At 48.1% G+C, this 27,982-nt stretch overlaps 1 protein-coding gene across 2 annotated transcripts; it reads left to right on the plus strand.

Moving 5' to 3' along the window:
* The first annotated feature begins 698 nt into the window (after positions 1-698).
* CRB3 (crumbs cell polarity complex component 3) lies at positions 699-27,764 on the plus strand. 2 transcript variants are annotated; one of them, XM_083483266.1, is made up of 5 exons: positions 699-818; positions 13,278-13,526; positions 20,418-20,479; positions 21,547-21,687; positions 27,411-27,764. In XM_083483266.1, the coding sequence occupies exons 2-5, from the start codon at positions 13,451-13,453 to the stop codon at positions 27,492-27,494; spliced, it is 363 nt and encodes a 120-aa protein (XP_083339392.1). In that variant the 5' UTR covers positions 699-818; positions 13,278-13,450; the 3' UTR covers positions 27,495-27,764. The 2 variants fall into 2 exon arrangements, with proteins under 2 accessions (XP_083339392.1, XP_083339391.1); XM_083483265.1 differs by having other exon boundaries at positions 704-827.
* Positions 27,765-27,982: the final 218 nt, after the last annotated feature.

Consider the following 27,982-nt stretch of genomic DNA (forward strand, 5'->3'; position numbering starts at 1 on the left):
AAAACGGCCTTGAAGGCCACACACTGGACCACCCTGTTTTATTTCTTCATCAGCTTCTTGCCAAGCGGAATTCAACAGGTGATGCTTTTTTCTGTCCTTCACCTGTAAGCTTCTCCTGGAGAATTTTGAATTTAACATAGGTGTGGTCAAGATGCTAGACCCTTGCCAGAAAAAAAAGCTGCCAAGCATACTTAAAAACAGCAGAGCCAATTGATGGGGATTTTGGAACTCAATCCTGGATATGTGACTGTAAAATTTTAATCTGAAAAGCTAAATAAATAAATTTATGTACATATAAAGGATTTTGGAACATCTCTTCCCCACCCCCCACCCCAATATACCTATCAATATTCCTGCCGCGGGAGTCCATCTGCCTCCCCTTTGTAGCTTTGCCGAGGGAGGAATTTTGGGTCCTGAGCTCCTCGGGGCAGAAACCCACCTCCGTCTCTTCCTACTCCGTCCAGCTCCAGGGGCGTCGATGGTTCCAGCCAGGCTCCCGCGTCCCAGGCAAGGCGCCGCGAAGTGGAGGAAGGTCGGCGCCCACGACGATCGGACACTCGCAGGGCAGCTCGTGGGAACTCCGGCTGGCTGGCTGGCTGGCTGCCGCCGTCCAGGCCGTGCCGTCCTGGCTTCGGCCGCCGCCAGGTGAGCGGGGAGGCGGCGCCTCACCTGACTCAGGTGCACGGAGGGAAGTACCTGGGCGGGTCACGTGGCCAGGAGCGGGAGGCGGCGCTGTCGCGGGGTCGCCTTCGCGGGGGAACAAGCGCTCCGGCCGAAGCAGCTCCGGGATCGGGAAGGGCCCGACGGCGGCTGAGCAGGTGAGAGGCGTCGGGGAGGAGGGGGGGAATGTTTGGGGGTACCTGCCCCAGAAGAGCCCCACTGCGCGGCCTGGCAACCCACGGCGAGGGAGCCAAGTTCTGCCCGGGACACCTGCCGGACGGGCGTGTGTGTGTGAATTAGTTTCTCCTTCTCCGATCTTGCTGCTCTTAGGGTGATTTTCGTGGCACAGGTAGGGTGGGATAAGTAGAGTGGGAAATGGAGGCCCCCTCCCCACTTTGGGGTCTGGACCTTTCCTGCCCCCCCCGGGGCCTTTGAGGCTGCCACCGTCCGGCCCGGACTTCCCTACAAATGGGGAGCGTCTGTAGCCCCCCCAAAGCCCCCCAACCCCCACTTTCCCGTTCTTTCCTGAGCAAGAAGGTGTCTGCAGTCCGAAGCCTCCTGGGAAAGGGGCGCTTCTGTTCTGCCCCGGATCTGGGGCGGGGGGAAAGTGATTTCCCTTTTCTTCCTCTTCCCTCCTCCTCCCCCGCATCCACCTCTCCTGCTCGAGAAGAAACCGAGGCAGCTTTGCGTGGCATCTGCATAGAGGCGCCGGACGAGGAGAGCCGGCTGCGGGGCCGAGCGAGGGGGAAGAGGAGAGTTGCTGCCACTGCTCGCTGTGACTTCGGCTCCCCAAGCGGCCGAGTTAACCATTAAGCAGCACGCCTGAACTGATCGCAAGCCAAGCCGTTGGGAACCCGGGGAGCGGGGGGAGCACCTCCTTGACCCCCCCTCCCCCAATCTGGGTCTTGCAGGCTGGGAATAACCCAGAAATTATCCTTTGGGTTTGCAATAGTCCCCAGCCGGCTGGCTTCTTGCTGCTGCGGGTGTGTTCCTGGGTGTTGTTGCGTTTTTAAAAACACACCACAAATTGCTATGGCCCGTCAGTGTGTGTTCTGTTTACCGTGCTGGGCTGTGTATCTGCTAGTACTTTAAAAAAACATAATTACTCTGCTAAGCAATTCTAGGGTATGTTTGTGTGTGCACTCTCCTAGTTTAAGGACATGAGGAGCTGCGCCTTACTGGGCCAGACCAAGGTCTGCTTAGCCCAGCATTTTTATTTTCATTTTTGCAACCGGCGGCATGAAATAGCCTGCAGGAAACTCGCTAGCACTTTACATTCGGCTCACCTGGTTATGCAAAGGAGGCCAGGGCTCCTGTGCCCATAAAAAGCACCACAGTGGGGTAGTAAGAGGAATTTCAGCCGGCGAAGCCCTGGGTTCCTGCCCATGGTAAGAGAGCTGGTGGTGGTTCCAGGCCACCCAGTAGGGTTGCCAAATGGCCAACTGGGAGAACAAAAACAAATCAGCTGCGCCCCATCTTGCTTTGCTTAATGGCAGTTAATATGCGCAAAACAACAGCTACTACTATGCTATAAGATCCACTGTCCTGTGACATCATATATGAGTTTGTACTACTGGTGAAGCCTAGGATGGCGAAACAAGGCTAATATTCCGGAAATCCTTGTCTTAGACTCTGTGAAAGGATTCTGTGGAACTGCAACAACCTTTCGTGTGGATTGTTGGACTCTATGAACAGACAGGTGGAATAGACTCTTTCACATATATCGACCTTATGCATAAACTGATTAGAGAATGAACTGATCCACTGGGCCTTCTACTTTATTCGTTGGACTTTATGAGCTACAGTCATACCTCGGGTTAAATATGCTTCAGGTTGAGTGCTTTCGGGTTGCGTTCTGCGGCGACCCGGAAGTAATGGAATGTGTTACTTCTGGGTTTTGCTGCTCGCGCATGCGCAGATGGTCAAAATGACATCACGCGCATGCATGGAAGCAGCGAATCGCGACCCGCACAGGCGAGGGTTGCGTTCGCTTCAGGATGCGAACTGGGATCCGGAACGGATCACATTCGTATCTAGAGGTACCACAGTACTTCTCTTGCAATCTACAATTCAATACAATGAATAGTATATATTATTTTTTCAAACGTACAGCCGGTTACGTCTTGTGTGTTTATTTAATGGCAGTTAATGGCAGCAGTTTGGAACATGCTTGGAATCACCGCATGGAGACCAGAACAGACATCTGGGGTGGTTGCTGTTCCTCCTCACACCTCCCTTTCGTTTTCAAATTTGACAAATATGCATGGCGCCAAATTAATTTTTAACCCTTTCTTGGTTGACATTTGCCTTTGATTCCCTGGTTAGGGCCATGCTGACTTCCTGAGATGTGTTTTGTTCATGGGTCGGCCTTCCTGGGGCCTTCCTTTCCCTTGACTTCCACTTCCCTTGGAGATGGCACTGAAGCTTCATTTGGGGCTAATACATTTATGTCAGACTTCTGGCTGGTACAGCCAGGTTTTCAGAGTAAATAAATGCCCAGGTTTCCAACTTTTCGGACCAGGCACTCGCTAGCAGTATTGCTCTGTTTTTGTGGGCAAATAATTGTGTTTCTTGAGGGTCTGGTGACTCATGTAACAAGCCTGAGAAGAAGGGTTGGCAGTCGTCTTTCTCCTGGTCTCTGTGACTCCTTGGCCCTTTGACTGTTAGATGACAGGCAGAAATGAGCAGCTGAACTTTGTCTGCGTGTTTCGAAAAGCTTTACCTGCTGAATTCTTGCTTGACCTGCTGCTATTAAAAACTCCGCTAGAAGTTACATGCTCCTGAGTTCATAAAGTTTGTTTTTTTAAAATGCCTTGGATTGGCATATGCTGAAATATTATACAAATAGTTCTCAAGTGTTTCAGAACTTTGTATCTATTAGTGAAGTTATATGCGTCCCTCTGTACTGAGTTCAAAAGGATTTTGTACCTTCTGGTTACCAGCTCCTGAACTGAGTATGAACAGGTGCTGGTATGCCTCTAAGCTATTAAAAGAGAGACACTCAGTAACTATTTGCAGGCAATTAAACTTTATTTACTTTAGGATTATTCCATGCTGTGTTTATTTCAGGCAGGAAAAAGTTCAGTGGTGATGGCGGCTCACCCACCTGGGTTACAGGGAAAGCCCACGTCATCTAAGGCATAAAATCTGAATGGCAACTACCTTCCACTTGCTGACATGGGCCATAGTCTACCAGGGTGTTCCCAAGAATGGGTGCTCTTCCATAGTGCCCATCCATCTAAATCAGAGCTGGGGAACCTATAGTCCTCCAAGTGTTTGCTGTACTACAACTCCCATCATTCCTGATAGGCCTGATGGGAGTTGGAGTCTAACTAAACACTGCCGCAGTTTCCCCACCCCGATCAAAGTGGGAGCGTTTTCCCCTCAGAGGGGCAGATCTGTCTATGGTCTTCAATGGTTCCCAAGATCAACTCGCAGTGATGGCATCCTCTGCTACGCTGCAAAGAAGGGAATTTGAAGCCACTTTTGCAAAATTCGCATCACTCACTGCTATCCAAGCCATAATGGTTGGGCATCCCTTTGTGTATGTCTCTGCATTCTCTTGGTAGACTAGGGACCTTGCCAAATACTCTTATGGCTTTGGCACACTGGCACCTCTTTTGCACCAGGTTATATATGGGCAGAGAAAGAAAAATCTGTCTGCTACTCATTAGGAGATACTTTCTCGGGGATGAGGAAAAAAATATTTGGTAGTAGTTATTGAAGCTATGTATCTCTTGTTGGCATTGGTCTAATTTTGTGCAGGGCTGGCCGGGCCTAATAATAAATAAATAAATAAATAAATAAATAAATAAATTACTTTTGCCCTGCCCATCTGGCTGGGCACCCCCAGCCATTCTGGGCAGCTTCCAACAGGATATTAAAAACACAATAAAACTTCAAACATTAAAAACTTCCCTAAACAGGGCTGCCTTCGGATGTGTTCTAAAAGTCAGGTAGTTATTTTTTTCCCTTGACATCTGATGGGAGGGCGTTCCACAGGGCGGGCGTCACTACCGAGAAGGCCCTCTACCTGGTTCCCTGTAACCTCGCTTCTTGCAGTGAGGGAACCGCCAGAAGGCCCTCAGAGCTGGACTTCAGTGTCCGGGAAGAACAATGTGGGTGGAGATGCTCCTTCAGGTATACTGGGCAGAGATGGGGGTACAGAGTGGCAGTTGGAGAAGAGAGCCCTGTGTGCCATATGTTCTGCGCTGTGCCCCCTAAGCTAGCTTGCTGGCCTCAGGCACAGTAGAGGACTCTGTTCTGGTCCTGGTGTTGAGGTAAGATCCAGTTGCCAGTTCAGTCAGCTTCTGTAAGTGGAACAGGGGTTATGGGATGTGTCACTATCTTGTCCTTCATCTCGGGCAGCAAAATGTCTTGGGCTAGCTAGCCGTGAGCCTTGTGGGTGATTTGTGCATGATGTGGTGTATGTGGTTCTGGTGCTTGCTCACTCTTTCTGGGTATGTTTGCTTTCTTGCTTTGCACTATTGATTGTGATGCTGGCATCTTGAGTCCCGTCAGGGAAGAAAGCAGGGCATGAATAAATGTGTAATATATAATAATGGTAATAATTTGTTCCTGACAAGGACCCAGCCTCACACTGTGATTCAACGTCACACAGTTACTTCACTCAACATAAAAGGAGCTTGTCATGCTTCCATAGAATTGGTATCACCTCCCATTTTGAAAGATGACTCACAGAAACCTGCAAAGGTCATGGGAATGAGTCTTTGTCTTGAAGCTGCCTTTCTGACCTAGACTTCTCTTTGCCAAGGAATTTGAAACTGCAAGGATGTTTTGCATAGGAGCCCCAGGCAAGGAGCAGAATACAATGCGAATGTTTGCTCTTACATATGATAGCACCAAGGTGCCTATCTTATATAAAGCCCAATAGCTCCTCATCATGTTGGAGAGGATGCTAAATTATAGGTGCATATCAACATATGTGGGGGTAATGTCCACAAATAGAACAATGTTGGGAGAAAGTTTCTAAAGCGTTACCTCAGATTACAATTCAGACAATCCCAATGACTCTAGCTTTAGTCTTACTTAATTTATATACTTCAGAAATGGACCAATTAAAAAGTAGAGAATTAATAACATATATATTAACAGCAGCTAGAATGGTAATAGCCAGAACTTGGAAAATTAACTTGCAATTAATGAATGTTGATCACTGGTGTAATATAGTCTGGCAAACAGCTATAATGGAAAGGTTGTTGCAAAAATTGAAGGCGGCAAGAGGAGAGAAAAAACAAGACACTTTTTTTCACTGTATGGTATGATTTTATTAAATATACAAATGAACCAGCATATATCGCACTAGGGTGTAGATATGCAGGCAATATTCTAGCTCACTCCTATTATTGTGTATTTTCCAAGTTTATTTATTGAATAATTCATTGGACTGGGTTACTGTAATCACCTCATTATTGTACCCTGTAAAATAATATATTAAGAACCGTATTTTACACACCTCCATTGATGCTTTTTTGTGTCAGATGTCGTGTTTTATGATTTATCGGTCTAAGAACGGAATCTAAACGGTGGAAGGGTACCAGCAGCGGGAGGCCTCATTAGGGAAAGCGTGCCTCAGTTTAAGAATGGTTTCGGTTTAAGAACAGACTTCCGGAAAGGATTGAGTTCGCAAACCGAGGTACCACTGTATTGGTAGAAAATTAAGTAATTGATAAAAGGCCCAGCTAGTCTAGTATTGTGGCCAGTTAGATGCCCCTGGGAAACTCTTGAGCAGAGCAAGAGGCGAAATAGTTGACTCCCCAGTTATCTCCAGATTTGTTAGGTGCCATAAGGTCATTAAGGTAATCGGCCTTCCCCAACCTGGTGCCCTCCCGATCTTTGCTAGAGCCGCTTGTAATGTGGTGGTGATGGTTTGTGCAAGTGTGTCTGTCTGCAGTTCCAAGTGGTGGTGGCGGGAGGCAAAAAACCCATGGCGGGGGGAGCACATCGAAGCCCACGAGCATACCGAAAACAGTCCTTTGGATCCCCTCCAATGTGTAATTAAGCAAAAGAATTCATCGCCACAGGACGTGGTCAAGCTTTTAGAAAGGGATTAGATTGATTCACTGGTGGGTACCAGACACAGTAACTACAAGAGGCAACCTTTTGTGTTGTTGACGGTTGTGGCTGCCAGATGTGTCTTGCTGGTGAACTTGCTAGGCACATCTCATGGTATTGTTGCAGGCAGAAAGCTGGGCTTAGGTGGATGATTGATGGATCTGACTCAGTAAATTAAAATTCCTGCTGACATGACTATTATGCAATGGTACAGTTTTGTTTCCAGCGCTGGAAATGGAGCGGCACTTGACGTGTACTCCCACTGAACCAGTAATCTGGGGAATGTTCAGTTTGAAATGTTCTGCTGCGAAGCTGGTGGGGTGCTTGTGTGTTTTTGCTTGTGTGTGAAAGATTACCGAAATCTCCTGAAAATGGAAGGCACCAATGAAGTACTAGAACAGGGGTCAGCAGACTTTTTCAGCAGGGGGCCGGTCCACTGTCCCTCAGACCAGGTGGTGGGCCGGACTATATTTTGAAAAAAAATAATGAATGAATTCCTATGCCCCACAAATAACCCAGAGATGCATTTTAAATAAAAGCACACATTCTACTCATGTAGAAACACACCAGGCAGGCCCCAGAAATAACCCACAGGTGCATTTTAAATAAAAAAACACATTCTACTCAGGTAAAAACACGCTGATTCCTGGACCGTCCGCGGGCCGGATTTAGAAGGTGATTGGGCCAGATCCGACCACGGGCCTTAGTTTGCCTACCCATGTACTAGAACTCCACAGAGCTTCTTGAGGTCCAAGGTCTTTGGAGTGTTGTTTATATAGTGGCTTCAATGTGCCGTGTGCTTTGCAGAGAACAAGACTGCAGGTCCCTGGTGTGAGGAGCTTGCAGACTAAGGCTTGACACACAGGAAGTGGAAGCAAGAATAAATATGTGGATTTCCCCCCAGTTATAGACGGTTGCAGACTTAGATGTAGTTGACTGTGGCAGAAAGTCATGCTTCTCAGCAAACAACAATGTCTAGAATGTACATAAGGCCTGAGGACTGTTAACATGTGGGGGCCTGCTAACATTGGGGAGGTCGCTATGGCATAAGACAGCCTCCACCCTAACGTGATGCCCTTCAGATATTTTGGACTACGGTTTCAGTTGGCCTCAGCCTGCGTGATGGGGGTTGTAGTTCACCCAGCAGAAAGGAGTTGCTGTGGGCTTCCCTTTCCTGGGTGTAGAGGCTTGCAGATGTCTTCCATCTGAATCAAAGCACTTCTTCAGCCTGAGAAAGTGGCAAATATTTTGCGTCTGGATTAAGTCGTGGAGAGGGATGGGGAGGGGTGAGGACTTCATACAATGTGGGCATACTAAGGGTGAGTACAGATACACGTTGTTTGAGCAGTTGAGAGCAGCTGTGGGTGGAAATGTAGTTGTGCTGTTTTGCAGCAGAGGCTGGCAGTGAAAGAGTGCCGACCGATGAGCATTGTAATGTCAAAGATTGACCTCCCCCCTCCACCCTGCTCAGAACAATCTTTCTGCTCCTCTAAAATGGATCTTCATTTCTGAAATGGCAAACAAATGTTTCAATCGGGGTGTTGCTAGACTCCTGACTCACATCTGTCCCAGCCAGCAGAGCCAGTGGTCAGGGCTGATGTTGCTGCAACATCTGGAGGGCCACAGATTCCTCATCCCTGCTTTAAAAGAATAAGCAGTGAATGTTGTTACTGCCCCCTCAATCCTTCCAGAGCTGTGCTCCAGGAGTCTTGGCCCTCAACCAGGGTCTGTGCCCTGAAGGCAGCCCTGTATCAGGAAATTTTTAATGTCTAATCTAATGTTTTACAATTTTTTATGTGCTGTAAGCCACCCAGAGTGGCTGGGGAAACCCAGCCAGATGGGTGGAGTATACCCATTTACCTAGTAACCTTCAAAACTCCCAGTCTCTTTTCACAGCGGTGAGAGGGGGGAGGACAGCTCTTGCATTGCCAATGACCTTCAATGGCCCTGTGTTGTTTCTTAATAGCTTTAGCTTGGCCAGGTAATTTGCACAGGCTAGCTCAGGAATTCCTCTGCAGCTTGTATTTCTCCCTTCATATCCCAAATAATCAAAATCCTGCCATTTATTAATTTCTAGGGTTAGGGGATCCCCTCCCCAAACTTATAACAATATATACACTTTTGTTGTTATCTAGTTGTTTAGTCGTGTCCGACTCTTTGTGACCCCATAGACCAGAGCACGCCAGGCACTCCTGTCTTCCACTGCCTCCCGCAGTTTGGTCAAACTCATGCTGGTAGCTTCAAGAACACTGTCCAACCATCTTGTCCTCTGTCGTCCCCTTCTCCTTGTGCCCTCCATCTTTCCCAACATCAGGGTCTTTTGCAGGGAGTCTTCTCTTCTCCTGAGGTGGCCAGAGTATTGGAGCCTCAACTTCATGATCTGTCCTTCCAGTGAGCACTCAGGGCTGATTTCCTTCAGAATGGATAGGTTTGATCTTCTTGCAGTCCAGCCAGAATACTGGCAGAGCAGGTGACTGAGATCAGTGTTCAAATCACTGATAACTTTATAGCATGTCACAGGTATGTTTGTATGTTTTCTTATTTCTGAAATTGTATCGCTACCCCTTCAATGTTGCTGGCACTCCCAGGGTGTCCTACAGAAATAACAACAACAATAATGGCGCAATAATATTATAATATAACCAGAAAATAGTACAGCGTGAAACTCTAGTCAAAGAGGGGGCTTTATGGTACCTTGAAAGAGCTTGGGTATAATACTTCAAGAAAGGTAGGTGGGTGGAACAGTGCGGGGGGGGGGAGTGGGAAGAGGCAGTGAGTCCTGCTTAAAGGTTGTTCAACAAGACTCCCCACTTCGCTTCGGGCTGCTTGCCAAAAGTGGGGGAAGTTGAGCCAGGAAGAGAGATCCTGCCCAGGTGTGATTTAAATAAATAAATATGCTCTTAGCTTGCCTTCCTTCCTTCCTTCCCAGTTCCTGTGTGATGTTGCAACGCCAAGCTCTGTTCCTCTGCCATGTTTTCTTCCCTCCCTCTGGTTTCCTCCATTTCTGGAAGTGTGATGTTGCTTACAGGGACTGATGTCATCATGTGAAATAACTCTGTCACTCGGTGACTCTTGCCTAGCCCCAGCTAATGAATGCAAGCTGGCTATTTTTAGACCTCTTTCCCACCCAACCCTGAAGGTTTGAGCATTAAATTGCAGTATAACCCTATAATGATGATGTTGATGATAGGGCCTGTGTCACTTTATGTTTCCCCACAACGTCCTTGAGGTGAGGTTTAGGCTGAGAATGTGTCTTGCCAGAGGCAAGACTCAACTCTTCCAAATCCAGGAAAATCCATTGTTACCCCTCTAGGCAGCATCATTTAAATGCTAATCTGTTGCCTTTATGTGCATTTATATCGCATTGCCTCAGAGCTTAATCTGGGTCAGTTTTGCAACTCTTTGTTATGTAGGCCTGTGTTATGTACCCTCAGTGCAGGGACAGATCAATCAGTGGCTTGCCTAAAGCCCAGCCAAAGAGTTCCTGCCTGAAGTGATCCAAACTGGGGTTTTCTGCTTCATAGCTCAGCTACTGAACCACCATGCTGTGCTAGTGGAAGTTAAGTCATAGGTTTCAGTGGGACTTATTTCGAAGTAAACGTGAAAAGATTGCAACCCTTTGTCAGCTTGGCTCCACTGCCTGCCGTTTCCCAAATTTCCCAGCAACAGCTCTGAGATTTCTCCCACTCTGCTCCTCAACACTGTATGTCTTCTGAAAAATGAGTTACAGCCAGTCCTGGGTCTCCAACAAGCATACCTAAATGAGGCACACATTTCTGAACACCTGCTCATGTACATTACACCTGTAATGTTTGAAGAGCCATGGATGATGAAGTCTTGCTTTGGGTGGACTTTGGTGACAACAGAATATCTTTCTTCTTCTTCTTCTTTGGTGATCACTCATAGTCGAGTAAGATTGTCTTCCATGAACACTATCTTAACAGTGAGTCTGTAAGTGGAGGCCAATTCTGGATCCACACATCCTTCCACAGTGGGAACATAGGTTTCCGGGCAGGAGTTGATCACTGTGAGGGTTTGCCAGACATGCCTTCCTCTTAGCACGTTTCTCCCTTTCGTCCTGAGTTTGAGCATCTTTGAAGCCCATGACACCTTTGGTAAAGACTGTTCTCCAATTGGTGCTCATAGGCCAGTGTTTCCTATTTGCCGCTGTTTATACAACATTTTTGTAGATTTGCCTTGAGAGAGTCTTTAAGCCTCATCTTTTTACCTCAACCACAACAGAACGTAACAAATGGCCCACAGATTTATGGTAACTGGTGACTGTGAAGAGGCAAGAAGTTGTAGAAGGAATCTAATATTGGTAAATAATTTATTGTATGCTACTTTTACTTGACTGCATTTAGTAGGAAAAACACTCAGGGTACACATGTCTTCTTCCCTTCATGGATGAGGTGGGCCTGATGTGTAAATTCACATACTTCAGAAGACAGGCACCGCTTGCTCTGTCCCTCTCTCCCTTGTAGCTTGTGGTGGTTTGGCCAGAACTTTGACATAGCAACACTAAAATGATAACCTAAATTCTTATTTGTTAGCATTTGTTTAGATTTTACATGAGTTTCTCGTATAGGAATGAATGAATGAATGAATGAATAAAAAGTATCTTATTTTTAGTAAGGTAAAAGGACCCCTGGACATTTAAGTCCAGTCAAAGGTGACTATGGGGTGGCGGCACTCATCTCGCTTCCAGGCCGAGGGAGCCGGCGTTTGTCCACAGACAGCTTTCCGGGTCATGTGGCCAGCAGAACTAAACTGCTTCTGGTGCAATGGGACACCGTGATGGAAACCAGAACACACAGAAACATGGTTTACCTTCCCGCCACAGCGGTACCTATTTATCTACTTGCACTGGAGTGCTTTTGAACTGCTAGGTCGTGCCGACTCGAACTGCCGACCTTCCAATCAGCCAGCCCACTCGCATCCCCATCTTATTATTAATAGAAGCCGTGGACCCTCTAGATGTTGTTGGACTAGAACAACTGGCTATTATTGCCTTTGCTAGCTGAGGCTGATGGGAGTTTGAGTATAACAGCCTCTGGAAGGGCACAGATTCTCCATCCCTATAACAAAGCACGACAAAAGAAGGCAGAGGGCCTTTTCGGTAGTGGCACCCGCCCTGTGGAACACCCTCCCACCAGATGCCAAAGAGAAAAATAACTACCAAACTTTTAGAAGACATCTGAAGGCAGCCCTGTTTAGGGAAGCTTTTAATGTTTAATAGGTTATTGTATTTTAGTGTTTTGTTGGAAGCCACCCAGAGTGGATGGGGAGGCCCGGCCAGATGGGCGGGGTATAAATAATAAATTATTATTATTATTTTATGCAAGAAATGCTACAGATTGTTATTATATAACAGCAGCAAATTTAATACGCACTATTCATTACCATAGTGAGTAAGAAAAACACACAGTCCCTATTTTTAATAGGTATCGCTGCAGGGTGTGGTGCTGACCCCTAGAAAAGAAAAGAAAGGCAGAACAGGAAAAAAGGGCATTATGACCCTGATAATTGGTGAGCTGCTTGGACTTGCTCTTTCGCAGATCCACTTAGGGAGTGTTGCTAGGATAGACCTTGCAAGCTCACTTGGGGCCTGTCTTAAACTGACATGCCATCCCTGAGTACATTGGACAGGAAGGAGCAGTTAGTTCTGGCTCCCTGATGAGTGGACCTGCACACACGCACACATACACATTTGCAAGTATATTTTTAAGTAGAGGCAACTCCCTGTTTGCACGGCGGTTGTGTTCCAGGTCATTGCGCGCTTGCGTGAACTTGCGTATACTCGGAACACCTATTGAAAAAGCCTGCAAACACCCCATGTCACTTCCGCCCCTTTTTGTGATGTTTTTGGGTCGCTTCCGGGTTCGGCACGATGCACGTGTGTGCGGTCACGTACATATCGGACACACCGTTTTGAGTGTCACACTTCTGTTTTGAGTGTCTGTCTGTTTCTGCTACTTATTTTGCATTTTTGTTTTTGCGGCTTTTTGTTTTGTTTTTGTGACTGTGTGGAACCCAGTTCAGCTCCTGATGGATTGATTGTGTGACTGCAGTACCTTGTTTATTGCTTTCATCAATGATCTTGTTAGATAGTAAAATTCATGTTAAATAGCAGTTTTAGGGGTTGTTTTTAAAAGTCTGGAACACATTAATCCATTTTGCATTACTTTCTATGGGAAAGCACGCCTTGGTTTTGGAACGCTTTGGTTTTGGAACAGACTTCCGGAACAGATTAAGTTTGAGAACCAAGGTACCACTGTACTGCTTTTAAAATAAGTAGTTCATATATATTGGTAGTTTTTGTAACTTTGCCTTTTCAGGAAAGTTTTCCTCAAATGTGGGGTATAAATAAAATAAAATAAAATAAATAATTTCCATGTTGTCGGGGATGCTGGGAGCTGGAGGCCAGCAAAGTCTGGGTGTGTTCAGGTTTTTCCATCCCTGCAAATGCAGGTAGCAGAAGTAGCCGTAGATTTTGGAGTATCACAGATTTCCTTTCTCTCTCCCTCTCTTTAAAAATTCAGGCCTTTAACTCCACCGTCGGATATCGCAGGACTTTAAACCGGCTGAAGTGTTTTGGAGGCATCTGCGGGGCAAAGGGAGCATCTGGGCCTGTGGCTACCCTTCCTTCCTTGGTGGAGGCAGTGGGGTAACCTCTGCCTTCCCCTTGCCCCACTCCTGGCTGGGGAGGAGGGTGATGGCTCGCTTGAAACAACTTGGATTCCTTCTGGCAGTCTCTCTCCAGTCCTGCTTACAGCCCACTTTGTGTCAAGGTGAGTGCTCCCTTCACTGTTGCAAACAGAGGAAAAGTGATCAGTATGGTGTGTCTGTGTGCGCACTGGCCTATATCTCTGGCCCTTAGAACTCTCCCAGGACCATGTTCCCTCCACAACCACAACTTCTTCCCCAAGCCTCATTTAGGTAAAGGTAAAGGGAACCCTGACCAATAGGTCCAGTCGTGACCAACTCTGGGGTTGTGCGCTCATCTCGCTTTATTGGCTGATGGAGCCGGCGTACAGCTTCCAGGTCATGTGGTCAGCATAACTAATCCGCTTCTGGCGAACCAGAGCAGTGCACGGAAACACCATTTACCTTCCCGCCGGAGCAGTACCTATTTATCTACTTGCACTGGCATGCTTTCGAACTGCTAGGTTGGGAGGAGCTGGGACCGAGCAACGGGAGCTCACTCAGTCGCGGGGATTCGAACTGCTGACCATCTGATCAGCAAGTCCCAGGCTCTGTGGTTTAACCCACAGCGCCACCCACGTCCCTAAGCCTCATTTACCTTGCTTCAAATCTTCCTTGAGTGTTTTTTGTCTGGCTGCAATCAATGGTAGAGGAACCCTCTCTGGTACCCGGGGTGAGAAGCCGAGAGGCGGGGCGAACCGCCCGGTGGCGTACGCGCGACATCCGTACGGGGTGCGCATGTGTGGCATCCTGTATGAGGTGCACACACGGGGCAGCCCATCGTTCACATGGCGACCGTATGGGTCTGTCACTCGCACAGTGTCCGTACGGGCTGTCGCTCCTGCGGTGCGAGCCGTCCATACAGCGCATGTGCGGCATCCCGTACAGATTGCACACGCGCGGCAGCCCATACAGTCACTGTGCGAGAGACGCCCATACTGACTGCGCACACCCTCGGCCTCTCTACAGCTGGGGAGAGGCCCTAGGCTTGCAAAAGGGTTTCCCACTGCTGCACTAAGTGCTTAGAGAGCATTCAGTGACCAACAGGCAGAAAGCTTTCTCTAAAATCAATTGTTTGCATCAATTAAGTGTTTTAAATTTGTTGTTAGCTGCCCTGAGCCCAGTTTTCTGAACCGGGAAGGGCAGGGTATAAATAAAAAATATTATTCAAATCGCCTTCCCAACCCCAGTATCAACAAATCTCCCCCTTTGGCATTAGCATGGATCTCAGTGTAACAGAACCACCCCTGGCAACCTGCCATGAGGCAACTGTGCAAAGAAGCCATAAAAGTTACTGGCATGCCTTAAAAAAGAAAAGAGCCTGCTAAGCAGCTAGAAGCCTGTGTTTTCGTGCTGGTCAGAGGGGAAGCATGGAAACACAGGGTGGGATTCAACAAATGAGTCCCACCAGCAAGGACTTCTACTTGTTCAACGGCTCTTCCCCTCGCTCTCCGACCCTTGCACCCACTGCACCCCCCCCCGAAAATGGACTCTGTGGAAATTGGGAGAACACCCAGAACAAGGCATGGGGGTGGGTGGGGAGGGGATTGTTCTGTCTGGCAAGCCAAATTGCTTGGCGTGATGGAATGGTAATGTTAGCGGGGTGCTGAATTCCTCAAGCTAATAAAGAAACATGTTTTGAACCAACCAAACAAGCTGGTTGGGGGCGGGGGGGGGGGCAGGGTCCCCTTTACCATTCTGCTTGGCTTCTGTGCTAGCTGTGGGTGGAGGAGGAATGGAGAGAGCTGTCACTCCTCTGTGAACCCACCCACCCACTCACTCACCTGCATGGAATTCCTGGTCGATTTGTTAAATGCCAGCCTGCCATAGGTTAACCTTTTTGGGGGCAGCTGGGGGTAGGGGGTGGAGGAAGCCATTCATACCTAGGAACCTTTAAGTTCCTAGGTATTACTGAATGTCAGCCGAGGGGCAGAGAAAGGTGGGGGCAGGCCGCCCTGGGTGTCACCACTGAGGGGGGTGACAAAATGCCGGACGGCACTCACCACGGGGCCTGCAGCACTCCCGAGCCACGCGTCTCTCCTGGGAGAGACTCAGTGGCTTGGGTTCGTGCAGGCTCCGCTCTGCCCTAATGGTCCACTGCTACCTGCCCCCAGCTGTAGGGTGGCTGAGTGGGAGGAGGCAGGCAGATTCCTTGCAGGCCCTGCGGAGTGTCCTGCCCCGACTGGCCCTGCCCCCGGGCACAGGGCACGCACACCTCCCCAGGCGCCCGATTGTCTTGCTCTGTCACTGTGTCAGCCTTCCAATACTATTCAGTATAAACCACTGTTAGATGCTGTATCTTGCCAAACAATGTTGCATGTCAGCAATAGAATACAGTGATACCTCAGGTTACAGACGCTTCAGGTTACAGACTCCGCTAACCCAGAAATAGTACCTCGGGTTGAGAACTTTGCTTCAGGATGAGAACAGAAATCACGTGGTGGCAGAGCGGCGGCAGCAGCAGCAGGAGGCCCCATTAGCTAAAGTGGTGCTTCAGGTTAAGAACAGTTTCAGGTTAAGAACGGACCTCCGGAACGAATTAAGTTGTACACTGTACAGTGGTATCTCTGCTTGAGAACGGGATCGGTTCCGGGGGCCTGTTCGCAACATGAAAAGCCTGCAATCTGAAGCGCCGTATCTGTGCAGGTGCGCAGCGCGATTTAGCGCTTCTGCACATGCGCGAGCGCTGAAACCCAGAAGTAACCCTTTCCGGTACTTCTGGGTTGCTACGGGACGCAACCTGAGAAAACGTAACATGAAGTAAACGTAACATGAGGTATGACTGCACTCCTGGATCGCAACTACTAAATGTTGAGACTCTATCAAAATAGCATGGATTATCAAAAAATGGTTATCAGTACAAATACAGATGCCTGAAGAATATTTAATTTTAAAATTTGCAAAAAAGGGGGGGAGCAAATTCATTTTGGGGGTCAAAGTCACGCACCCTTCTTGCTAGGATTCAATTTAAGGGTGGATAGGTCTTTGGATCATTCTTGATCCTGAAATAATAATAATAATAATAATAATAATAATAATAATAATAATAATAATAATAATATATTATTTGTACCCCGCCCATCTGGCTGGGTTTCCCCAGCCACTCTGGGCGGCTTCCCTAGAAACCAAAAAACACTAAAATATCATACATTAAAAACTTCCCTGAACAGGGCTGCCTTAAGATGTCTTCTGAATGTCAGGTAGTTGTTTATCGTTTTGACATCTGATGGGAGGGCTTTCCACAGGGCGGGCGCCACTACCGAAAAGGCCCTCTGCCTGGTTCCCTGTAGCTTTGCTTCTCGCAATGAGGGAACCGCCAGAAGGCCCTCGGCGCTGGACCTCAGCGTCCGGGCAGAACGATGGGGGTGGAGACGCTCCTTCAGGTATACTGGGCCGAGGCCGTTTAGGGCTTTAAAGGTCAACACCAGCACTTTGAATTGTGCTTGGAAACGTACTGGGAGCCAATGTAGGTGTTATGTGGTCTCGGGGGCCGCCCACAGTCACCAGTCTAGCTGCCGCATTCTGGATTAGCTGTAGTTTCCGAGGAAATAGTTTCAAGGAAAGAGGCCAGATCATCCCAGAAAGCAGAACGGAGCTCCTTTTTCTAGGAATGTGTCAGAGCCACTCTGGACTTCCTTGAAGTGTTTTTGTAGGCTTCACCTGTCAATTGCAAAGCACTTACAGGGCGTGCCTCTGGCTCCCTTGGCTCAAGGAGTGAGCTCTGTCTGACTCACTCGTGCCCTCCCCAGCACGGAGGGTGTGGATTCCCTGAAACACAGCAGAGAAGGCACCAGCCAGGTTGCTCCACCATGCATCCTCTGGTTCCTGGGCAGTGCCCAGCCTGAAATGGAAACGGAATGCCTAAGAGAAAGAACTGCCTCAACAAGAACCACACCTGTCCCAGGAGAGATTGAAAGCCATGGGCTTAGCTCTGTAAGTGAAGGCTTCCGGAGGAGGTGCAGGTCTGGTAATGAAGGCCTCAGGTGCCCAAGGGAGGTCCTTTCTGAAATGCACCTGTCTCCGCATCACGTGTCCTTGATGAAGAACCCCCATGGACAGTGCAGAGCCTGAGGACTAGTTGGGCTGTCATTAAACAAAAGTACTGTTTTGGGCAGGGGACAGGGGTGGACAGGTTTGGGAGACTCCCTGTCCCTGAATGGAGTAACTGTGCCGCTGAAGGACCAGGTTCTCAGCCTGGGAGTCAGTTTGGACTCACAGCTGTCCATGGAGGTGCAGGCCAATTCTGTGTCCAGGGCAGCTGTCTACCAGCTCCATCTGGTACACTGGCTGAGACCCTACCTGTTTACCACAGCATCTTAACAAAGTGGTTCATGCTCTGGTTATCTCCCTCTTGGACTACTGCAATGGGCTCTGTGTGGGACTACCTTTGAAGGTGACTCTGAAACTACAACTAATCCAGAATGCAGCTGGCAGACTGGTGACTGGGAGAGGCTGCTGGTACCATATAACACTGGTCCTAAAGGATCTACACTGGTTCCCAGTATGTTTCTGAGCACAATTCAAAGTGTTGGTGCTGTCTTTTAAAGCCCTAAACGGTCTCAGCCCAGTGTACCTGAAGGAGCGTTTCCACTCCCATTGTTCAGCCCGGACACTGAGGTCCAGCTCCGAGGGCCTTCTCGCGGTTCCCTCACTGTGAGAAGTGAGGTTACAGGGAACCAGGCAAGAGGGCCTTCTTGGTGGTGAATGTTGACATCTTCCAAGTCTAACAGTCTTGGGGGCCACAATGTCAGGTCTGAAACCACATTTGATAGCTCAGGTAGAGAATCAGTTGGGCAGTAAAAGTGACAGCCTGCCCTCCCAGCCAGCCCCCCAGCACACCCTGGAGGTACACTTGGTACTCAGGGGGCATTGCTGGGGGAGACCGACCCCACACTGCTGCCCCACCTAGGCCTTAGTTATAGATGCCCCATCAGCTTCTTCATCCTTGATTAAATTGTGGGTGAGGGACAACTTATTATGGACCAACCTGGGATTTTCACGCAGCACCCAGAGACCCAGGTCAAGCTGGCATAGTCACCACCAAATCTTGAGATGGAAAAAGGGCCAGAACATGACACAGGCTGTATTTGCCTGTGCCACAGTCCAGACTCCAAAGGTCTGAACTGAGCTCTCTTCAACTGGTTCACTCTTGATCCAGTGTGTCAAATCTCTGCTTGTCCATGACCACCGGAATTGGGCTCTCTGGTGCTTCCCTCAAGCAGTCCAAGGTTTGCTCTTCCAGGCACATGATAGACTTAATAAATAACTCCTGGCTGCCTCAGCAAAAGCAATACACCCACCAGGTAAGTAGCAGGTAAGAAATAAAACTCAAACCCAGACACCCCCCCCCCCAGGGGTGGAGGAAGGGGTGTGTGGTGGGTGCAGTCCACCCTGAATGTCACCACAGGGGAGCGGGGACAAAATGCCGGGCGGCACTCACCGCGGGGCCTGCAGTGCGCCTGAGCCACGTATCTCACCTGGGAGAGACGCGGTGGCTTGGGTGCGCGCAGGCTCCATGCTGCCCAAACGGTGCGCCTGCTGCCTCCCCCCCAGCTGTAGGGCAGCTGAGTGGGAGGAGGCAGGCAGACTCCAGAGGCCCCACGGTGCGGCCCGCCAGGCACCCGAGCAGCTTCTCCCACCGCTGACCCCCCATTCCCTAGAGACTGTAGCGTGTGAGATGCTGTTTGTTTCTCCATGTGTGCACATCACTGACACATGCTCTGGCAACAGCTTTCTGCAGTGTTTGTTTGCAGTGCACATGCAGTGGAATAAATGTGTGAATGTGCCTCATGGGTACATGGTGTTCAGTTGGGTGCACTGTTAACCTCTGCTGTGCAGAAGCCAAAACTGTAATGTGTGGAAACTTTTCAATCTTCTTTTAAATTTGTTATTATGTATACTTTTACATACATACAAGGGATGTGGGTGGCGCTGTGGGTTAAACCACAGAGCCCAGGGCTTGCTGATCAGAAGGTCGGCGGTTCGAATCCCCATGACGGGGTGAGCTCCTGTTTCTCGGTCTCTGCTCCTGCCAACCTAGCAGTTCAAAAGCACCTTAAAGTGCAAGCAGATAAATAGGTACCACTCCGGTGGGAAGGTAAACAGCGTTTCCGTGTGCTGCTCTGGTTCACCAGAAGCAGCTTAGTCATGCTGGCCACATGACCGCCGGCTCCCTCAGCCAACAAAGCGAGATGAGCGCCGCAACCCCAGAGTCGGCCACGACTGGACCTAATGGTCAGGGGTCCCTTTACCTTTATGCTTTTACAGTTAGGAGTCAGTATGAAACATTTTATGTCGTAAGTAACAAATCAATGCAAGGAACAACAATACACCCCCCCCCACTTATCTCTCCTCTCTGCATGTCAGATTCACATGCTCTTGGTTAAAAGGTGTATCTTCAGTGCATTCTTTGTTCTTTGTCGTCTAATCTGAACCCCTAAAAAAGAGACATTGCACATTCTTTTGTAATTCATGAAAATCTTTTAATAAAATTATTTATTTTAAAAAAGTGTGTCTGTGTGTGCAGACCTCATTAATTGGGCCATTCTGCAATATGGCTCTCCATGGGGAGAGTGCCCTATGTTGCATGTTGCTTCTTGGCTGTGGTCTAATTAAACAGGGAGGAGTGTAAAATGATTTGTTGCCTGGCAAAAGATGGCCCGAGTCAGGTGGAAGCTTGTCCCTTCTCCTTCTCCAGGGATCAGCAACCTTTTTCAGCAGGGGGCCGGTCTACTGTCCCTCAGACCTTGTGGGGGGCCGGACTATATTTTTTTGGGGGAAATTCCTATGCCCCACAAATAACCCAGAGATTCATTTTAAATAAAAACAGACATTCTACTCATGTAAAAGCACGCTGATTCCTGGACTGTCCGCAGGCTGGATTTAGAAGGCGATTGGGCCGAATCCAGCCCCTGGGCCTTAGTTTGCCTACCCATATTCTTCTCTAACGCCTACTGTTTGTCTCTTTCCAAAACAAGGCACTAACAGCACTCCAGTGGAAACCACATCCTTTCCTCCCTCTCCTTCATATGGCCTTTCGGTATGTATGTCTGTCTTTCTTGGGCAGGGTCTGTGTGTGTCAGCATTTTTTTTGGGGGGGTGATCTTGAAGTGGGCATCTAATGCTGCCTAAAGGGGGGGCATCATTGTCTGGGTAAGGCAGGTGCAGACTGATCATAGCTTAGCTCGATCTGCCTTTCCTTACCTCAGTCAAGGGCACCTTGGGTCTTTTCAAGCTCTTGCCTGCAGTGGCAAATAGATAGATATTTACATGCTTGAGGCAGCTGTTATCACCACTACCCAAAAATGACTGCGGCCAATTGAGACAACATGGTAAAAAATCCAAGGGGAAAAAATGGAAGAGGGCTGGATTTGGCCCCTTCCCTCTGCTGTGGTCAGTTGATGATGGTATGTTACGTTAGCAGCAATGTTGACGACAAAGGACTGGGTTTGGGCAGCATCTCTGGGCTTAAAACCTGGCTTACAGTTCAGGTTTGCATCTGACACATGACCCTCCTGGTGCTGGGCTGCCCATCAGTTTGCTCATAACAATTGGTGCAGCCACACCAGCAAGCCAAGCTGTTGATCAGGGCAGCCATATTTTCAAGAGATGCCCATAAATCTACACTGCACATTTTGATTTGTGCAGTGCAGGTGTGCAAGTCTAAGGAGCATGCAGGGGAGGACCAGGCTCCCCCCCCCGCGGCATGTTATAATAATAATAATAATAATAATAATAATAATAATAATAATAATAATAATATACCCCGCCCATCTGGCTGGGTTTCCCCAGCCACTCTGGGCGGCTTCCAACAAAGTATTAAAACACAGTAGTCTGTAAAACATTAAAAGCTTTCCTAAAGAGGGCTGCCTTCAGATGTCTTCTAAAAGTCTGGTAGTTGTCGTTCTCCTTGACATCTGCTGGGAGGGCGTTCCACAGGGCGGGCGCCACTACCAAGAAGGCCCTCTGCCTGGTTTCCTGTAACTTGGCTTCTCGCAGCAAGGGAACTACCAGAAGGCTCTCGGCGCTGGACCTCACAGTGTTAGGCCCTGTCTCACTTTCCCCCGCTGTAACGATGTTCTCCCCCTTTTTCTTTCCCTGTGGCAGAAGTCGGAGCTGGCGGCAGCCATTGCTGTGCCCTGTGTTTTTGGGGGCCTCCTGCTGATTGGCCTCCTGGTTTTTATGGGACTCAAAATCCGGGAGAAGCGGCAGACAGAGGGCACTTACCGGCCCAGCAGCGAGGAGCAGGTGGGTGCCCGCGTTGAAACTAACACCAACCTCAAGCTTCCCCCGGAAGAGCGACTCATCTGAGATGGGGGAAAGGGCTCTGCTTTTGGGTCTCAGCTTGGTTGGAGCCGCTCAACGCACTGGACTCCAAAAAACCCAAAACACTAACATTTTAAAGGGTGCTTCTGCTGCTGCCAGGCTTGAGGTTTCCCAGCAAGTCTCTTAAAGCTTTCCCTGCGGGCTGGATGTGAACTGCTGCACACAGGAGACACATGTGTTTTGGAATGGGCTTTGAGGAGCGGCTGGATCTCATGCATGCACACTGCCGGGAATGGCTAGAGGCAGACAGTTCAAGGCAAGATTGGATCCTGCCTCTCTGGACACACAGAAGAGAGAGGGCTGCCCCCCTCAGCCCACGCAATGCCAACCGCCCAATGCTAGATCTCCCTTCTCTTTGCTGCCCCAAAGAACGAACTCTTCTGACTCTAAGTGGGAGCGCGTGGAATTGCCACTCGAGCTGACACAGGAGTTGTTGCTTTTGTGTGAACAGGACAAGAGCAGAGGGTGGTTGGGGAGGCTGTTCTTGGCTTTAAGGGTCCTGCCGTGTGAGATCTGGGGGCAGGCTTGCCTTTTTTGTTTTTAAAGAAACTGTATTGCGCTGTGCCTTTCAGTATGCCACTATTTAATAAAAACGAATCTCCCTTCTCTGGCAAGAGAAAAGTCGACACAACCTAGAGTGTTATTACCCTGTCGCCTTACGGTTGGCCAGTTTGAGTCGGCAGGTGACTCTTAAATGTTTCATAATAGGGAAGGGGAGAGCTGTGGCCCTCCTATGGGCTCTTGGGCTACAGTTTTGCCATTCTGGCTGGGGCTGATGGGAGCTGGAGTCCAGCAGCAGGACCACAGATTCCCCCAGCCCTGTTTTAAATGAACTAAAGGAGGACCGTACCAAACAGAAACCTAGCAAATGAACAGAGGGTCTCAACAAGATACAGTGGTACCTCAGGTTACATATGCTTCAGGTTACATACGCTTCAGGTTACAGACTCCGCTAACCCAGAAGTAGTACCTCGGGTTAAGATGAAAACAGAAATCGTGGCGCGGTGGCAGCAGGAGGTCCCTTTAGCTAAAGTGGTGCTTCAGGTGAAGAACAGTTTCAGGTTAAGAACAGACCTCCAGAACGAATTAAGTTCTTAACCCGAGGTACCACTGTATTGTTAACCCGATTCCAAAACTTTGCTTTAGGCATTTCAAGTCTGCTTTAGCCTGTTCAAAAGCACCTTATGCACATTATTTCAAGTCTTTCCAACAACGCTGTAAGGGGTAGGTCAGCATTATTATCCCCCTATTACAGATTGGGAGGAAACATCCAGACCAGCCCAAGTCATCCTCATGAACGCATGATTTGAACTGAGGCCTTCCTGGTTCTCATTCAATCTCCTAGCTTTTGCTCCACATCAGCTTCCATCAAAGGCAACTGCCGCTGCAGGTCTTCCAGTCCTTGTTCCACTTTGGATATCCTATCTAACCTCTGCCTCAGGACTGCAACAGACACAATGCAGGAGGTTCAAAACCAAATAAAGTGTGTTTATGTGGGTGGGAAATGTCAGAAGGTCCCATTGGAAACCTTTGCTTCGCATTTGTATTAACCCAGGCATAGGCAAACTTGGTGCTCCAGATGTTTTGGGACTACAACTCCCATCATCCCTGACCACTGGTCCTGTTAGCTAGGGATGATGGGAGTTGTAATCCCAAAACATCTGGAGGGCCGAGTTTGCCTATGCCTGTATTAACCCCAAGGCCCTCTTAAGGAGCGGGTGGATGTGGAAGAGTTCCATGTTCATTTTACCCTTATATCCTGCTTTCCTTCCAAGGAGCTCAATGTGGCAAGTAGAGTTTTCCTCTCCCCATTTTATTGTCACAGCTCCAAGTTAGGCTAGGCTCAGGTACTGACTGCACAGATTTGATAAACCTTGGCTTAAAAAGCTACACTCTGCATGAACTGCAGGTTGATGCACAAAGCCGGCCGCTCCCACTTTGTGCAAGTGGTAAGACTAGGATGGGGTTTTAGCATTACATCCAGACTTGGGATCCTGGTTCGTTTTTCCCTCATCAGCTAGCTTGACGTAGGGTTGCCATATCTCCAGAATTTCCCGAAAATAGCTGGCAATTGGCCGTCGGAAACAGTGTCTGGGCAGAAATTGGTGAAACGTCCGGGAAAATCTGGATGTACGGCAACTGATGTCGGCAGTGTCGTTTTTGGCAGCTCAACAACTTTGCCACCCCCCAAAAAGAAAGCTCAACAACTTTGCCCCCCCCCCAAATGAAAGCTCAACAACTTTTCTGTCCGGATTTTCACTTTTTGAAATATGGCAACCCTAGCTTGTCTTAAATCAAGGTTTCTTGTTGGTTTGCTAGGGAGAAACCAACCCTGAGCCTGCATTCAGATGTAACACAAATTGACTTGCCCTTCCTGGCTTATTTATCTGCTCCTATGAAGGGAAGATTGACATATGAGTGATTGGGCTGTGTGCATGTTATGAAGCCGAGGTTCATAGGTCCAGATGTGGCCAGTAATTGCCTGGCAAGATGTGCAGACAGGCTGCCACGCGGTTACTGTTAAAATCTCTTTGTACGGTGGCTATCTCCACGGGGCAAATTGGATGCCGTGGCTCGCCCTACAGTGCAAGGTATCTGGTCTGTCTCAAGTTGATGGTGAAGCCAGGGCACTTGGGTGCCTGAGGAGCGAACTCCAACCACAACAACACTGTTGCTAATTAATATAAAGCACAATCCATTAGGGTGCTCTCCTGCCTAAGTCCCATTCCAGCTCACGGGAGCTGTACTAGAGCATAATTAGGAGCTGCCCAAAGCTCAGTTGTGGAAGGTATTTGAATTGTACAGTTCTGGCAGCTCCTTCCAGGCAGTAATTTTGAGCAGCAGCCTTGTGCCTTGAGCTGGGGTGGGGGTGTATCCTAGATATTTTATGTGCCCTTTCCAGAAGCCTCCTCAGACTAACTTAAAAAAACCAGAAACCTACCCTTTTGGGAGACTTAAACCTATTGGGGGGGTGGTAAAAAAAATCTCCCCCTTCCCTGTCTTTATAAATTGTGCCCTTTCTTTTGGTTCGTTTTTGACCCTTCACATTTGTGCATCTCTCCTTTGACTTTTTCCCCATTTGCCATCAACTGGATAGAGTTCTGATTGTGTTTCTATTATATTCTTAGAAAAGAGTAATTATTATTATTTTATCCAGAGGGCAAAGAGCTACCCTGGCATCCTAATAATAATAATAATAATAATAATAATAATAATAATAATAATAAATAAATAAATAAATAAATAAATAAATAAATAAATAATATTTATGTACTGTCCTATACCTGGAGGTCTCAGGGTAGTTCACATAAAAAGATCACAGTATATAAAATCAAGATAAAAACAATAACCCAATAATACCCCCCAAAAGAGCCACATTTTAAAAGGGTATGGGATGTTAATCAGGTCAACCAAATAAACTGACAGGACCTGCTTCAGTGGAAGAGTGACAATTCAAAGGGTGGCAAATTCTCGTATTCCACCACAGGCACTAGGTGGCAGAACTGCATTGCACAACTGGTTTCAGCGGTTCTGTGCCACCAAAGTCCTGTCTCTTTAAGGGAGCTTTTTTTAAGGGCAGCTCTGGTTTTGGTTTTTTTTTGCACTTCCTTTCTGATCCATGACTCTCTTAGTTCTCCCATGGAAAGGTGATTGTGCTTTGCTCTGTTTCCACCTCCGTGCCTCTTGGATTTGGAAACGCACCATGTTTTACCTGGGGAAAGTGGGCTGGAGACTGCAACTTGCCTACAGACACACCGTTTCAAATTGGCAGAGCTGCACAATACATAAAAAAATAGATAAATCTCCCATTGAATCCTAGAACTGTAGAGTTGAAAGGTAACTTGGGGGTCATTTAATCCAACCCCTTGAAATGCCAGAATAGCAGGTATTTCAGCCCTCACTGACCCTGTGTGAATGAGGGCAGACAAGCAAACCTGTTGTTGTTTTTCCTTTCAGACGTCTCCGCTGTTTGAAACACTTGTTCCATGAACCTGCCCTCTAGTCCCCCCCCCCGTTTTTTAAAGGGAGGGGCCACTCAACAGATTGTCTTGGTATAAACTAGAGTTAGCCTAAAATACCAATGGACAATTAGGGCTGGTTACAAAGACGGGATGCGGGTGGCGCTGTGGGTTAAACTTGCTGATCATAAGGTTGGCGGTTCGAATCCCCGCAACGGGGTGAGCTCCTGTTGCTCAGTCCCTGCTCCTGCCAACCTAGCAGTTCAAAAGCACGTCAAAGTGCAAGTAGATAAATAGGTACCGCTCTGGTGGGAAGGTAAACGGCGTTTCTGTGCGCTGCTCTGGTTTGCCAGAAGCTGCTTAGTCATGCTGGCCACATGACCCGGAAGCTGTACGCCGGCTCCCTCGGCCAATAAAGCGAGATGAGCGCCGCAACCCCAGAGTCGGCCACGACTGGACCTAATGGTCAGGGGTCCCTTTACCTTTACCTTACAAAGACTTGTGCCATATATTTAAAGCACACCCACCCACCCTAAAATCCTGAGAACTGTAGCTTACCCCTCACAGAGCTACAATTCTCAGGATTCTTTTTTGAAGGGGGGGGGGAATGTAATTTAAATTTCCATGAGGAATTTTCCCTGCATGCGCTTGTGGGGCTTTTGTACAGCTTCCTTTTGCCTCAGTGGGATGTCTGTAGGAAAACATCTCTGGGGAATGTTGTCCTGTGGGTCAGTTTGGCTGTCTGCAGTTCTAAGGCCGTCCAAAAGCCTGCCACTTGGAAGTGTCAGCCACTGGCACAGGTCTTTGTAAATTGTGGCTGTATCCTTGAGGAATAGGGGTTTGGCTCTCACTGTGCTTCACTCATGTTATGTTTCCAACAAAACATCATTAAAAAGACACAGCATTTATGGGACACTGCTTGCTTTTAGTTCTGGGTTTCCTTGAGCTTCTCAAACAATATTATTTACACAATATCTTTCCAAACTTGAAACCACTGTCACAGAAAACTCGAATAGTTATTGTGGGTGTTGATGTTTATAATGCAGACCGAATGAAGCAAAAGCCAATGGGTAAATGGGTCTATTGGCTTTTGTCCTCCACTTAGTGGTTCGATCCACAGTAATCAATGCAATATACGACAGCATCTCAATTGGCTTTTCACTATAATAATCTCATCACACGTTTTTAGATCTAAAGTCGTACCTTGGATCCCGAATGCCTTGGTACTTGTATGTTTTGGCTCCCAAACGCTGAAAACCTGGAAGTAAGTCTTCTGGTTTGCGAAAGTTCTTTGGAAGCTGAATGGTTCCTGCAGCCCAACTGGAAGCCGTGCCTTGGTTTTCGAATGGTTTCGGGAGTCAAATGGACTCCTGGAACGGATTAAGTTTGACAACCAAGGTACCACTGTCTGCTTGATAAGGTACAAATGCATGCCATATCTAGGTATGTGCAACAGAGGTTGCGTTGGGCTGTGTGATGTGTCCTCAGTAGCATTTTGCCATGAGAGGCATTTTACCAAGCTGTTTGCAAAGGCAAGGCAATGGGCATGAGTTATATTATGTCCCTGTTTTTTAGGAGGAGGGAGAAGGCAACTTAGCAATGTGCTCTTCTAAGTCTGAATGCTGAGATGTCTCCTTGTATGTCCTTGCACCCCTGATCCAATTGTTCTTTCACATCCTTGAACAGGTGGGATACTCAGCCAAATCAAATATGACAGTTGCTAAAACATGCAACTCTGATGCCAGAAGTGAAACCACTATTGCTGTATGATTCCCTGGTGGATCTCCCGGTGGATCAGGTCCCCCTCCACAAGCCAACAGGCTCCACTGCTTGCAGATCCATCTCCCCATAAGGCAGTAGCATTGTGCAATGCCTCAACATGGAAAGCTTCCACCCTAGAGGAGGAACGGTTAGCACCTGTTACAGAGAAGGAAGGGTACCTCTTTCTTCCTTCTCACTGTGAAGTCAATCCACTATTCTTTCTTCACTGAAACTCTTCCCCCTCCCTTTTCCTAAAATAAACTGATTTTTTATATTGTTGCTGGTTTCTGTTGATGCTTTGAGAAGACAAGATGTATGGGAAGCCAGTGGTGTTACCTTGTGCTCTGCGAACATAGGCACTGCCCTGTCCATAAGTATTCCCCTACTCCTGCAAGTTCTTATGTACAGATGACTTTATTTCCCTAATGCCTTGTGCCAGCAACAGGTACTCTAATGCATGGATGGGGAATCAGCAGCCCCAAACAGCCACCATGGAT

This window comes from Podarcis liolepis (assembly GCF_965112155.1).
Source record: "Podarcis liolepis genome assembly, chromosome: 17".
NCBI classification, from domain to species: Eukaryota; Metazoa; Chordata; class Lepidosauria; order Squamata; family Lacertidae; genus Podarcis; species Podarcis liolepis.